Source organism: Fundulus heteroclitus, chromosome 4 (genome assembly GCF_011125445.2).
Source record: "Fundulus heteroclitus isolate FHET01 chromosome 4, MU-UCD_Fhet_4.1, whole genome shotgun sequence".
Lineage (NCBI taxonomy): Eukaryota > Metazoa > Chordata > Actinopteri > Cyprinodontiformes > Fundulidae > Fundulus > Fundulus heteroclitus.
In genome coordinates, this window is record NC_046364.1 from 29,276,661 (window position 1) to 29,290,455 (window position 13,795).

The 13,795-nt window shown below is 48.4% G+C and overlaps 1 protein-coding gene across 2 annotated transcripts; it reads left to right on the forward strand.

The window, feature by feature from the left end:
- Positions 1 to 348: 348 nt before the first annotated feature.
- On the forward strand, positions 349 to 13,462 carry mapk6 (mitogen-activated protein kinase 6). Of its 2 annotated transcripts, none has more exons than XM_012851172.3 (8): positions 349 to 560; positions 5,250 to 6,144; positions 6,261 to 6,578; positions 10,043 to 10,187; positions 10,304 to 10,468; positions 10,552 to 10,747; positions 10,826 to 10,943; positions 11,032 to 13,462. In XM_012851172.3, exons 2-8 carry the CDS (start codon positions 5,908 to 5,910, stop codon positions 12,112 to 12,114), a joined length of 2,262 nt encoding a protein of 753 aa, XP_012706626.2. In that variant the 5' UTR covers positions 349 to 560; positions 5,250 to 5,907; the 3' UTR covers positions 12,115 to 13,462. The 2 variants fall into 2 exon arrangements, with proteins under 2 accessions (XP_012706626.2, XP_012706625.2); XM_012851171.3 differs by lacking the exon at positions 349 to 560 and adding an exon at positions 3,287 to 3,424.
- The last annotated feature ends 333 nt before the right edge of the window (positions 13,463 to 13,795 follow it).

Sequence of the window (13,795 nt, forward strand, 5' to 3'; positions counted from 1 at the left end):
ATTTACAAATCTGAAGCAATATCTCAGACTGCAAATGATTATCTATCTATCTATCTATCTATCTATCTATCTATCTATCTATCTATCTATCTATATATATATATATATATATATATATATATATATATATATATATATATATATATATATATATATGTATATATATATATATATATATATATATACAAGAAGGAAGGTATAGCAGTATGATCTCAGAGTAGGAAAAGGTGCTTGTTAAAGAACTTTTATGGATCTGACAAAGTAGCAGGCCAGACCAAACACAGAGCAGTCTCCTCCCCTCCCCAGCCCGGCCTATATTAACTTTCCCTGGAGCTCCACCCCACAACTAAAGCCACATGGAGTAGGATAAGGCACCTCCAAGGCACTGAGGATAAATGCACATGCCCACACTGATGTCGATATCTGGACTGCACTGAACTTTTTTCCTTCTCTTGTTTTGGGTGGATGTCTTTTGATGCATGAATAATCTCTTATTGGTGGATTACTAGCAATTTTTTTCATCATGTTGCTCCGGTTGTTCCAGGAGAATTCCAGCTTCGGTAAGTGAAGGACAAAACATAACATTCTTTTTTTTTTTTTTTTTTTTTTTTTTTTTAGGAGAACAGATTAAAGAAACTGGCATGTTTACTAAAAAAAAGGATCGGAAAAACTAACTGTTGACTAGCCGGGGAGTCTCACTCAGATGCACTGTAAGGGTAAAGGTCAACGCATATTTGCATTAAAGAGCCGCCTCGATCATCGCATGAACACCTGATATATCCTCTGCTTTACTAACAAAGCTGCCGGACTGCGGGCTCTGAGTTTGCAGATTATAACACAGGGCTAACTGTGAGTGGTAAAAATAGCGAGCTCTTGGTCAGATGCTGTCAGGACCTGATGTCAACTGTTTGTCTCATGATGTAACAGGAGAGTTCAGCGGGGCAGACCGAAACGATGTCGGCCCCGGGGACACATTGTGAGCGCTTTGAAGAAGATTTATTTAGATCACAAAATGCGCACAAAACACAGAGAACGAGAGAGAGCGTCACCTACATAAGATGCAGTTTGTGGTTCTGTGCATTTTCTAACTTTGCTTCGTTGATGCTGCAACACTAGCGGGGCAGAGAGCAGTGACAGGGCAAGAAAAGGTCCTGCTCCGATTCCAAGTTATCAATGAAGCTTTAATCAGAAATAGCCAAAGAGGCCCGTAGAAGTTGATCAGACGCAGTGGAGTCTGATCACAATGCAAGGTTACTTCAACCTGACTCAGTTAGCTTCAGTTTGGTGGGACTAGTGGCCTAGTGGTTGGAGAGCTGGGTGTTTGTTGTCCTGGAGAGGAGCCTAGGTAGATGGTTCAAAACCCAGTCTGTCACTCTGAGCAAGACCCTTGACCACATATTGATCCCTAAGGGATGGGTTAAATGTGCAAACTTCCCCTCTATTGGACTATAAAGAGAAATATTCTCATTTCTGCTTTGTCCAGATATGAAATTAGTATGGATCCTCCTAAAATAATAACATCTGAGCCTATTTGGGAGCAAACATGTATCATTTGTGCACAATAACAAAATGCATTTCTTTAAAATGAAATGTGGAGAAATTATATAAGTTGTAGTATGAACTGCATAATCGTTTAAAAAGACAGTGCTGCGTTTAGGGCACGTCCCTCGTAAACATTAGCAACAGCTACTTTCATAAGATATTAGCTGCTATTATGTATTTGTGTATGTGGGAATGGTGTTTGCGTAAAGTGACATAAAGTTAAAACGCCACGACAGAAAGGACGGCCTACAAAGTCTGTCTCTGCCAATAAGAGACGCGCACCGGGCCTGTCGCACCATGCTCAGTCCGCATGCAGCTTCTCCATCGCAGAGCCCACCCCGGCCTGTGGAGCGGATCTGCATTCAGGGACACATGGACTCTCACATGGTCTGCCTGCGGATGCTGATGTAGACTGCTGCGGCTGTGATGCTGCCATGCCTGGCTGTACACGCCCACCCTGCCTGCCCATCCATTCACAGCATGCACAGTGCGAGTCTGGACCAGACGTCTCGATTAGGATCTTAAATGCGGATTATGATTATCAAAAAGTAGCTCCGGGATTTGTCTCTTGTTTGTGTTTTTTCTCTCCCTCTTTTCCTTTCGGATATATGATGTGAGATCCAGGGGACGGATCACCCAGCTCATCTCAGTGCCAGATGGGCTTTCCAAATCCGCAAACTGCATCGAAAGACACGGCCACGGGATTTTCTAACCGCGGTGCAAACGTAGCCTAATACTGCTAAAAAAAACAACAACAACATTAATTCATGTCAAACGCAAAAACAAACAGAGAGCTGAATGGGATATAAAGCGAGGGTGAAAACAACGGCTTAAGTGCGTCGAAAAGACAAACAAAAACAACTGCGTAACAATGTCAAACAGCAGTCAAAGTAACTGGATGACCCTTAGGTCTGTATCTTTCTTTTATTTTTTAATTTTTTTCAAACAATATGCTGGTATCCAGGAAAATGTTTAAAAATCACATGCACACAGCTTGAATGATTAACCATCAACCCTTTTTTTTCCTGCTGTGTCTGTGACTAACCACCGACTCTGGCTGTATGACTGCAGAAGTTGAAGGGAAAAAAAAAACCCCGCATATGTGTCAAAGTCGTGTTCACTGAACTGGATTTAAACCGTAGCTACCGGTGTCTCTTGTATTGAATGACATGTGATGCTTTCACGTACTGCTCGTAGCTGAAAGATCCACGAGTGGCTCCGCGTGGCCGCCCACGTAACATCCTGATGCAAGTGTCTGCACACTGGAGCATTCTGTGTCAATTTGCCAAATTAGTTCATGAAAAAAAAAATAAAATAAATACTCACACCATCCAAATAATGTGTTTTAATTTAGAAAATAAAATTAGAGATCGACACGTTGCAAAGACTGTGTGAAAAAGGTTCCTGGGTGCATAACAGTATGGTTGATAAATTAAAATTTTAGCTGGAATATTTTCACACCTAAATTAAGCTTATGAAAGTTTGTATGTTGAATTAAATTAAATTAAAAGAATATGCAATGGGAACGTTTTTTAATTATATTAAATATTATATTATATAATATTATAAATACTGTAAATTCATTTATTCACATATGTTAATATCAATTCAAGGCAAACAACTAATTTAATTCATTCACTTATTTTTTGAACGAATACAAATATTTTATTTGGCCTACTTTAACAGATCATAACACGATTTCACCATAATAGGAGTATTTTCGACAACCCCTGAACGTAGCCCCGTGACGTCACGCCTGCCTTTCATAGCCAGTCTAAATGGCGACTGCAGCAGATCCGCAGAGCCTGGGGAGCGAAGCGCACGCAAACCTCGTCCGGGTTTGGTTTTAACAACAACCCAGCTCATGCAACGAATAAAGACAGTAAGTAACGCTTCCCGTCGATCCTCCCCGTCGTCATTCGCCCTCCGGGTGGTTTCGCCGCGGGGTTTTCCATCGTTTTGAGCCGTTTTACCGAGCTCGGCTTTGTTGCTCAGCGCCGGACCACGTAGTCAAAAAGCCTTCGCCTGACAACGGCTCCTTTGTTCGCGCTATTACAGCGCCTCTTCTTTCTCCACGATGTCTTCCGTTACCTAATAAAAACGTCTCGAAATAAAACGCCTGCCGTTTAAGGCGGTGGGTGTTTGTTTTTTTCGCCTCTGTATACGGGCCGGTGATAAATTTACACCGAGCTGTGCGCCGTAGCGGCTCGTCGTTATGGTAGCATTCTTGTCGGGTTTTTTTTTTTTCCGCCACCCGCTAACCGACCCGCTCAAGGCCGACGGAGGCGCTGATAACTCCGCGTATGAGCTGTTGTATATTTTATCCGATATGTAAGGATTTCACGTCGCTCAAGTGTTTTAATTCACGTATAATGTCATGTATTTTTTTTATTTCCTGGAATGCAATGGAACAAGGAAACCGGACTGGCCAGCGGCTTTTTACCGGCTAGGGGAGGGGAAAGTCTTTTTTTTTTTCTTTTTTTTTTACGACACCAGTGATGGAAATTCTGTCTCTCTGACGAGTTCCACCTCGTATGGCTCCGATCAGCTAAAGGAACCGGTTCTTTTGGCTCCCAAAGTGCTTTCACATGCATTTAATCCCCCCCTCCCTCCCTCCTCTCTTTATTTTACTGCAGGCACCATACCGGGATACCTAAATAGTTTAATTAACCCGTGAGAATAAATAACAGCCTAAAGCAGCCTACCAGCACAAACCATGTCAATCAGGTTTGACAAAGGCATATCTGGAATAAAAATTAAAAGCATTGATAGGCAAGAATACTAATGAACTAGAACGCATCTATAAAATAAAGATATAACACAGTGGTTGAAATGAGACGTAGTGTGTTGTTGTGTATCTCTACGAATATCGTCTTCATTTATATGAACTTAAATATAAAGGAGAACTTATTTCAACGATTAAAGAGGTCCGTGAACTTTTTTCCACACAAACATTGGTTGAGTATTTGCAAAAATCTTAAAAAGATCCAACTTTTTTTTAGATGTTTCCAACTTTTTCTTCATATGTTGTCGGATTGTACGATCCCCCTTTTTTTTGTTGTCTTCAGCTAAACCATCTAATTAGACCTGCGGCCTAAAAGGTCAAATGATTGCCTGTCTCTGAAAATTAAAGGGACGTGTTTTATTTCCACTCACGACATTTGCTAAGCTTCTCAACTTTTCCTTACCTGACTCCGCCAGATAGATTTGCTCCGCATATCCATCTGGAAACCTTCCGTTGAAGTAATTTTGGGAAGGGGCGAAAATTCTGGTTAGCTGATTGGCCTATGTTGGTGATAGACGGGCCAAATGAACCAATCAGATTCGTCGTCGCTCGTAACAGAGCGACGACGAAAACACAACCACAAGCCAAGCTACTCTTGCTGCTGCAGGTAAAGGCTCGTTAGCTCAGCAAAGAAATACTCTGTAATTCCAATAAAACTTGCTCGATAGCCACGCTAACGCTAGTTTCATCGGCTGAAGCCGCCATGTTGTTTAGACTGAACTGTCGCGCTTCCCGTTGCGTCACACCTCAACCCGCCTCAAAGCCAACGCTGATTGGACGTTCGTTTGGTGAACGGCTCCAAATTTTCTTCAACGGAGAGTATCCAGACTGATCTGCGAGTGAAACCTTGAAAACTCGCGAGATCAGGATGGTCTCACGAGGCTAAACTTTTCCCCCTTTTTCCTTCCTTCTTGTCTTGCAGGTTACACCCAAGTAAAATGGAGGATAGTTTTGATTGTGACTGTGGCGAGCTTGAGCCACCTGATCACTGAGTGAGCGTTTATTCTGAAGACTTAAATAGGCCAGACGCATTTCATTTTTATATATATATATTATATATATATATCAGGAGACTCGACCAGATAAAATAATCGTAATAAAGGAAGAAAAATTGTGCTTTTCTCATGAAGCTGCTCAGGACCAGTCATACACTGAATGTAACTGCACTGTGAGGATGCAACTACAGGCTTTTATAGTTTAATATAATCCCCAGTGCTATTTTAGTTCTGATTTTCCTTTTCCAATTGGCCTCAAAGTCCATTCCATTTTAGTCTATAAGTTATAGAGCTGATCAGATAAAGATATCCTCATACCAAAAGGATTGGAGAAGGAATTTCTGTTTTTTTATTATTATTATTATTATCGCCACCATTAATAAACATGGCAAGAAAATATGATTATATAAAGTCCGATTTCTGAGAGTAACGGCTAGCCAGGGGGGACTTGGTAGTCGTCTGTACAGGGGTAACAGGGTTCAGCCTCTGGAGTGTAGGGGGGGATTCTCTGATAGTCCCTCTGGTGGGCTCGGGCTAGGAGCAGGTCAGAGCGTAGGCAGCAGCCACAGCCTCACAGCAGTCGTCATGGCGGAGAAGTTCGAGTCCCTGATGAACATCCACGGCTTCGACCTGGGCTCCCGCTACATGGACCTGAAGCCTCTGGGCTACGGGGGGAACGGCCTGGTGTTCTCGGCGGTGGACACCGACTGCGACAAGCGCGTGGCGGTGAAGAAAATCATCCTGACCGACCCCCAGAGCGTGAAGCACGCCCTGCGGGAGATCAAGATCATCAGAAGACTGGATCACGACAACATCGTCAAGGTGAGGCGGCTCGTTTCGCGGTCTGCGGCGTATCCGGTGGAGCGTCTTTTTTGTTTTGTTTTTATGTAGTTGAGCGGACGCTGACCTGGTTGGGTTTGCTTTTTATTTACCAACAGGTGTCTGAGACGTTAGGCCCCTGCGGTCGCAGCCTAATGGAGGACGTGGCGTCCCTCACAGAAGTCAACTCGGTCTACATCGTGCAGGAGTACATGGAGACGGACCTTTGTCAGCTGCTGGAGAGGGGCCCCATGTCCGAGGGCCATGCCCGGCTCTTCATGTACCAGCTCCTAAGGGGCCTTAAGTACATCCACTCGGCCAACGTGCTTCACCGTGACCTCAAGCCTGCCAACCTGTTTGTCAACACGGAGGACCTGGTGCTGAAGATCGGGGACTTCGGGTTGGCCCGCATCATGGATCCTCACTACTCTCACAAGGTAGCGCGGTCGTTCCGTGTGAGATACTCTAAGCCGCGTCGCGGTTTGGTTACGGTGCTGCAGGTTGTGCTTCTGCTCGTTCTGCTGTGAGACGAGGACGTTTGAGCTCTGACTGTGTTTTTAACTTGGTGCTCCCCCGGGTGACACGGGCGGAGAGAGAGCAGTCAGTAAATAAGACAGGATGTGGTTCCTTGAGGTGACGTTGCTTCTCAGCAGAGGTGAGGCTGGAAACCGAAAGCTCTGAGAAGGATCTTGGTTCCATTATGCGCTCAAGAGTGAATATAATTAGGTCTGAAACTGGTTTGGACTGGCACATGTGTGATACCTGTTTCTGCCAAAGGGTTTTCTGCAAATAATGAGCAGAATCCAGCATCTTTGGTAAAAAGCTGCCATTAAAAGCTAGATGTTTACACGCCACATGCTAAATGCTCTCTGTACAATCTTGTGTGTGTTGCTATTATCTCCTCTGAATATAAAGCTTAACGTTCACCGCAGCGATCGCAGCCAGGCGAAAGGCTCGCGTCGCCAACACTGTCAGAAAGAATGAGGATTTTCCTGTCGCCGGCCGCACGGCGGTGCGAGGCGAGGGAATCCAGGCCGGATCCGGACCTCCTCCTGGCCCAGATGAAGTCAGCTGCTTACACGTGTCTCAGATTAGTCACCGGCGGGTCTGGAGTGAGCTCACATGGCGCGATCCGTTTGGCTGCCGCGGCTTCGCCCTCAGCCAGGACCCCGCCACATCACACCAGGCGCCCGACACAGACCCGGTCACGCCCGTTTGCCACGACTGGAGACAAAAACGAGCGGCGCTACAGCTGTGCGCTCCGTGTCGTCAGTGCTGACTGGCGTGTTGTGAGTCATTTCCTCGGTGGAGACTGCGTGTCACCGAGCAGCAGGGAAGGAAAGGTGAAAGCTTCAGGCGCTGCACTCAGCCGTAGTGCAGGGCTGCCATTAGGGCGTTTTCTCTGCATAGGAGGGCCTCCTAATGAGAAACATGCATTATAAAGCTGTTCCACTGTAGCCTTTACTGTTTTAGTCCGACGCAGACAATGTGTTCAGAGGGTTGGAACGTCCTCTGTGAACCGCGCTCAGGCCGTTTGACTCACCGTCATCTGATAAGAGTTTGATGCCGAGCTTGTTTTTTCACAATACAGCCAGAGCCTTCACAACAACTCTCTGACACGGTGATTGTGGAGGGATTATAGAGCGTCGTTGCAGGATTCCTCGGAGCAAAAATGCTTTCACAAACACGCCACACACACGTCACGTCACGGTGAGGCGGCGGCTGGGCGCGTATTCAAATGACGCGTCTAAAAACAGAAGCGCTCCTTTTCTAGAGAACCTCGGTTCCTGGTGTCCTTTCTGCGGTTGTGTTCCTTTTGTTTGCCGTAATCCCGGCTGACTTTCAGCGCGAGTGTCGGTTCTGTTTTGAACTATTGTGGAAAGGCAGGCTTGTTGTTCCTGTGCGAGCTTTAAGGTGGGCCCATATATTGGCCCGGGCTCAAGAATGACACCAGTTGGTGTGCGTTCACCCAGTTTCCCCCGACCCCGCGGCCTCCTCCTCTCCCCGGCCGGCTCTTTGTCTGCTTATGGGAGTGAGGAGGGGTGGGTTGCTCAGGGCTTTATTTAAGATTTCCAGTTGTGGCCTGCCCTTCAACAAGAGACTTCAGAGTCCTCCGCCGGTTCTGCTTAGCCCAGCTTTTTGTTGTTTAGAGCTTTAAACGGCTGAAGTTCTGTATCAGCAGCTCTTTGTGCCCTTATAGCGAACAATGATTTGTTTTAACTAAGATCAAAAAGCCTTTAGAATTAAAAACTCCCTCCAGACCCAAAGATAATTTAATACTTTAAGTCAGAGTAGCTCTCCAAAGTAAGTCTGAGGAGTTCTTGGATATTGGGATCATGTGCTAGCTCGATGCTTGGGGGGGTAGAGATAGAAAAAAAGCCTGAGTAATTTGAGACGCTGTAGGAATGACTTCAGTTTTCAGCGTAGAGTTCAGCGAGGTCTCTTCTGCTGCACCAGCTTCCTGAAACTCCAAACCACAGGCCCAGTACAACTCCAACACATATTTGACCCATTTTCTGCGCCAGCAACAGGTTTGTCTGACAGACACGACGCGCCGGCTTTCTGCTCACGGCCTCCTTTACCTCGCTGCCGCAGGAAGGAGAGTAAGCCTGGCGTGTTGCGACGTTGTCCCCTAAAAGTCCCGCTGTGGAGCGGGGGAGTGCTTGGTGGGCTCAGCATAACGAGGCTGATGGAGTCGATAAGGAACTGAGTGGTTTTAGTCTGTGGTTACCGGCACGGTCCAGGAAATGAAGGCAGGCTTGCCAGGGATATTTCTAATTCCTCCGCTTCTACTGGCGTCTGGTTCAACCAGCTCCAGGAAGTCACCGCTCTGGTCTGGACCGGGTTGCTGAGTTCTTCACCAGAGCCACTTGAATGGTTAACAGGCTGAGCGTGTGTTTATGGTGCGTGACCCGCTTCATTACCACAGGCAAATGTTTACCTTAATGTACTTTATCCCTTCATTTATCGGCTAAACTTTAATCTGCTGCTCTCAGTTCAGAGTTCATCCTTGCACAACGGTGAATGAACCTGATCTGCATCCTTCCTGCTGCTCTGCCTGCAGGAGTTTGCAGGTCGGCAGCGGGTTGGTGATTAGGGGCGGCCTGGCCGTGCCTCATGACGCGCTCTAAATCTGGCCGGCCTCTTTCTCAAGCCGCTCCACGACAAACGGATTAGCCGCTTACCTGGAGGAAGGAGGCGCGGCTGCACCTTGTGCCGTTTATAGATGCGCCAGACAAGAGCTGGCCGCGTCCGTACCCTTCAGGATAAAGTGACTTCAGCCATCTGCAGCTAAATTAGGCGAGAAAGAGGAGCCTCGCTCAGCAGTGAGCTGACCAAGTTTGTCCCACCGTGAACTACAGCTGCAGGCGGGGGGGGCAGGTGTCCGTTTACCACGTCCCCCTCCCCCAAAGTAGATCCACTCTCACACACACACACACACACACACACACACACACACACACACACACACACACACACACACAGGGGGACGGTTCACTCTCCTTTGTGTTTAGTGGCTCATTGAACTGACTGTGTTGAGCAGTGTGTGTGTGTGTGTGGGGGGGCTCTCCTGCTCTCAGACTGCTGACATGGCCTCACACGTGCCCCCCCCCCCCCCCCCCCCCCCACCACCACCACCACATATTCCTGCATTTTCCTCTCTGGGTGTGTATCTGACCAGAACAGAGCAGCTCTATTAGGAAGTCGCTCCAAGCTGTTGAGTTCAGACCCGTCCAACAGGCCCAGCTCACACGCTTCCATCACCGTCGTGTTTCTGTCCCACAAGCCAGTGGGAAAGGAGATGACGTTCCTGCCGACGTGTTGGCAGTGATTCATGAACGCTTTCCAAACGAAGCAGAACCCGAGGGTCTAACGTTTCTCCTCTGCCGTCTCTGCACAGGGCCACCTCTCGGAAGGTCTCGTCACAAAGTGGTACCGGTCGCCTCGCCTGCTGCTCTCTCCCAACAACTACACCAAAGCCATCGACCTGTGGGCCGCGGGCTGCATCTTCTCCGAGATGCTGACGGGGAAAACCCTCTTTGCAGGTAACCGATCCGTCCAGCGTTGTGTAGCGCCTGGTGTGTCCAGGGCTGAGGGGGGTAAACGTGTAGAGCAGTTTCTGTTCCCGGGACACGAGCCGACGTTTGTCCGTCTGTTCCAGGAGCCCACGAGCTGGAGCAGATGCAGCTGATCCTGGAGTCCATTCCCGTGCTGCGAGAGGAGGACCGCCAGGAGCTGCACAGCGTCATCCCCGTCTTCCTGCGCAGCGACATGTCGACGCCTCACACGCCGCTGGCCAAGCTGATGCCCGGCGTCAGCCCACAGGGTGAGCGCCGCGCTAGGCACCGAGCCGCAGGCTTCCTCCTCTCGCCTGATTGGTTGGTCTAATTTTTCACCCGTCCTCCGCAGCCCTCGATTTCCTGGAGAAGATCCTCACCTTCAACCCCATGGATCGTCTCACTGCCGAGGAGGCGCTGGCCCACCCCTATATGGCCGACTACTCCTTCCCCCTGGATGAGCCGGTCTCTCTGCACCCCTTTCACATTGAAGACGAAGTAGATGACATCCTTCTCATGGACCAGAGCCACAGCCACACCTGGGACAGGTGTGTTGGCAGACGATGAAAAAAACTCAGTAAATGTGTTTCTAGTCTTGGCACTGATTGAGTGTTGTGCCGCTCCAGGTACCATGAGAGCCAGTTCTCTGAGACCGACTGGCAGTTGCACAGCAACCACGACCCGGATGAGGTTCAGGTCGACCCGAGGGGACTCTCTGACGTCACGGACGAGGAGGAGGTCCAGGTATGTATCTTCACTCTGAGGTGTTTGACGGTGAGAGGCTGTGGGGGGGCGTGGCCTGTGGTTCTGACCGTTTCCCGTCCGTCACCAGGTCGATCCTCGGAAATACGCCGACGGAGACCGGGAGAAGTTCCGGGACGAGCCGTCCTCCTTCGACTACTCGGCGCTGCTCCCCTCGGAGCAGGAGGACCACCACGAGAACAAGTACTGCGACGTCCAGTGCGGCCACACCTGCAACTACAAGGCCGTGTCGCCCTCCTACCTGGACAACCTGATCTGGAGGGACAGCGAGGTGAACCACTACCACGAGCCCAAGCTCATCATCGACCTGTCCAACTGGAAGGAGCAGCAGAGCAAGGAGAAGGCCGACCGCAAGGCCAAGAGCAAGTGCGAGAAGAACGGCCTCATGAAGGCCCAGATCGCGCTGAAGGAGGCCGAGAAGATCATGGGCCCCGCCGAGAAGATCATGGGTCCCGCGGAGAAGGACAGCGAGCAGGAGAAACACCGGGCGGAGCGGCAGCAGAACCAGGGCTTCGACTTCGACTCCTTCATCGCCAGCACCATCAAGCTGAGCCTGCAGCCGGAGCCCTGCCAGGAGGTGGCGCTACTCAGCGAGGTGGGCCTCCTCAACGAGCTCAACTTCTCCGTCTCCCAGCTGGAGGCGCCGCGCTCCGCCTCCATGTCCAAGACCATCAGTCAGGAGAAGGAGGAGAAGTGCCTGGTGAACCTGGCCCAGCTGGGCGGCGGGGGGCTGGGGGTGGTGGCCGGGGACCGCGTCTGGCCCGCCGAGCCCTGGGAGGGCTTCGGCGACGCCGACAGCGGCTGCTTGATAGACGAGGCGTGCTGGGACATCCGCAAGGCCGACCACCTCCAGAAGGAGAGCTCCTACACCAGCTACCTGGACCGCTTCTTCAGCCGCAAAGACGACGGGGGCGGCGAGACCCCGTCGGAGGCGGAGCCCCCGGTGGTCAGAGAGCTGGACGACGGCTTCCTGGACAGTAACTCTGAGATCGTGCTCAATATGCAGCTGGACTCTCTGGCCTTGCCCGTGTTTGACGGCCCCGACGACTTGCCTCTAAAATCCATCCAGGCCTCCCTCTCGCCCTGCCCCGTCAAGTGCTCGCCCCAGATCGCCCACAAGACCTACAGCAGCATCTTCAAGCATCTCAATTAGAGGAGGACCCGCATCTCCCCCCCCGCAGGGCCAGCCCAGGCCCTTCTCTTTCTACTTTTTATTTTAATACGGTGTCATTGTACTTGAATCATTTCATAACGTTTGTTTTTTTTTTATTTTTTTTTGTCTAGTTTTTATTATTTTGTGGCGCTGAGGGGGTGATTTATTACATTTGAAGAGTTTCATCATCACTCTGAGCCTTGATGACTGGGCCTTCCCGGGTCAAAGTCTACGCCCTCGTTGCTAAACTGGCATGTCGTTGCACATGTAAGTACTGTAGGTGGAAGGAAGGGAGGGAGGAGAGAAGTGAAGAAGTGGGAGGAAAGGAGGCTTTGAAGGAAAGACCAGCCGCGGGCTTCAGGCGGCCTGTCCTGGTTGGGCTGCGTAGATCAGGGGGGAAAGGAAAGCAGGTCGGGTGGGTTATCCTTTTTTTGTTTTTATTTTTCTGTTTTTGAGTTGAACGTGTTTCCCTGACATGAAACCTTCCTTAACAATCCTTTCATACTGTAAATCTGACACATGATGCCAGCAAGCAACCATTATCGTAGGCGTTTTAAAATGTAACCGCGTTATCTACCTCAAGGTAACAGCAGTGAGAAGACACTCGGAGCCACACTAGTGCTTTACACACATGACCATCCTCATACCAGGAAACGAAGCGCTCGCCAAGATGAACGCTGTCTCACTTCGGCAGTTCGCACAGTGAGGTGTTTCAGTGGTCACTATTTATTTCTAGCAGACGTGCGATATTTATTTTATGAAACTTTGTTATGTCAAATGTGATTCTTGAAGGTTTGAAGAGCCGAGCAAGACTTCCATTTTCATTTCGGCACTATAAGGATGTGCAAGTGTTGCTTTTTTTTTGTTTTCTAACGTAGGATGCAAATTCACGTGTTTCTGTTCCAAGAGAAGTTTCCTTTTTGTTTTTTATTTCCCCCCCCCCTACCATCTATTCTTCTGGGTATCGTTCTTGTTTTGTTTGTTTTTTTACATATTGGTGCATTCTGTCTTTTGTGGAAAAAACAAACAAACTCCTGTATCATTTTGAAGAAGCGCCTAAAAGTCTTACTATTTTTATTTTTAAAGAAGAAAATCTAAGTGTTAAAAAAAAAAAACATGGAGACAACAGAGAGGTACATTAAAAGCGAAGCCAACGGTGGGTATAAAGTGCGTCAGTTTTAACTGTATGTTCTGTTTGGGTTTTGTTAAATTTTTATGTACTTTTTTTTCCAGGCAAAGCATGACGAATTAGGTTACGGTGTAGCATGTAGAACATTTACGGGCTTTTTTTGTAATTATCGGTTCCCCTGTTCTACAAAATATCTCAAAAATAAAAATTACCGGCAACGGATCGTCTCTTCATTTCCGGACGGGCTCTTCCATTAAAAACGATCTTTATTTTTCAGAAGTGGCGGCATACGGTTTACATGAAAAAGTTACAACACAATCACATCAAACCAGAGTTAAAATAAAGCCATTCACCATAAAGTCATAACCTGGGTTCTGTTTTACTGCAGAGGTAAAATCGGTTCTTATTTACCTCCTGGGTTTACTGACTGGACCAAATGGAAGGACCTGCAACGCTTGTTCTACCTGGAGCAACCGGCTGAAGTTGGTCTCCAGTCATCCTGCTGCGCTCATCCCAGATGCTGCCAAACGAACACTGGAAGCTCGACTACCG

What these genes read in the sequence shown, in the direction of transcription:
- mapk6 (XM_012851172.3), top strand. Translation starts at nt 5,908, where the DNA reads ATGGCGGAGAAGTTCGAGTCCCTGATGAACATCCACGGCTTCGACCTG. An exon ending in ATCACGACAACATCGTCAAG is followed by an intron (nt 6,145 to 6,260) that starts GTGAGGCGGCTC and finishes ATTTACCAACAG; the next exon opens with GTGTCTGAGACGTTAGGCCC. An exon ending in GCCCGGCGTCAGCCCACAGG is followed by an intron (nt 10,469 to 10,551) that starts GTGAGCGCCGCG and finishes CGTCCTCCGCAG; the next exon opens with CCCTCGATTTCCTGGAGAAG.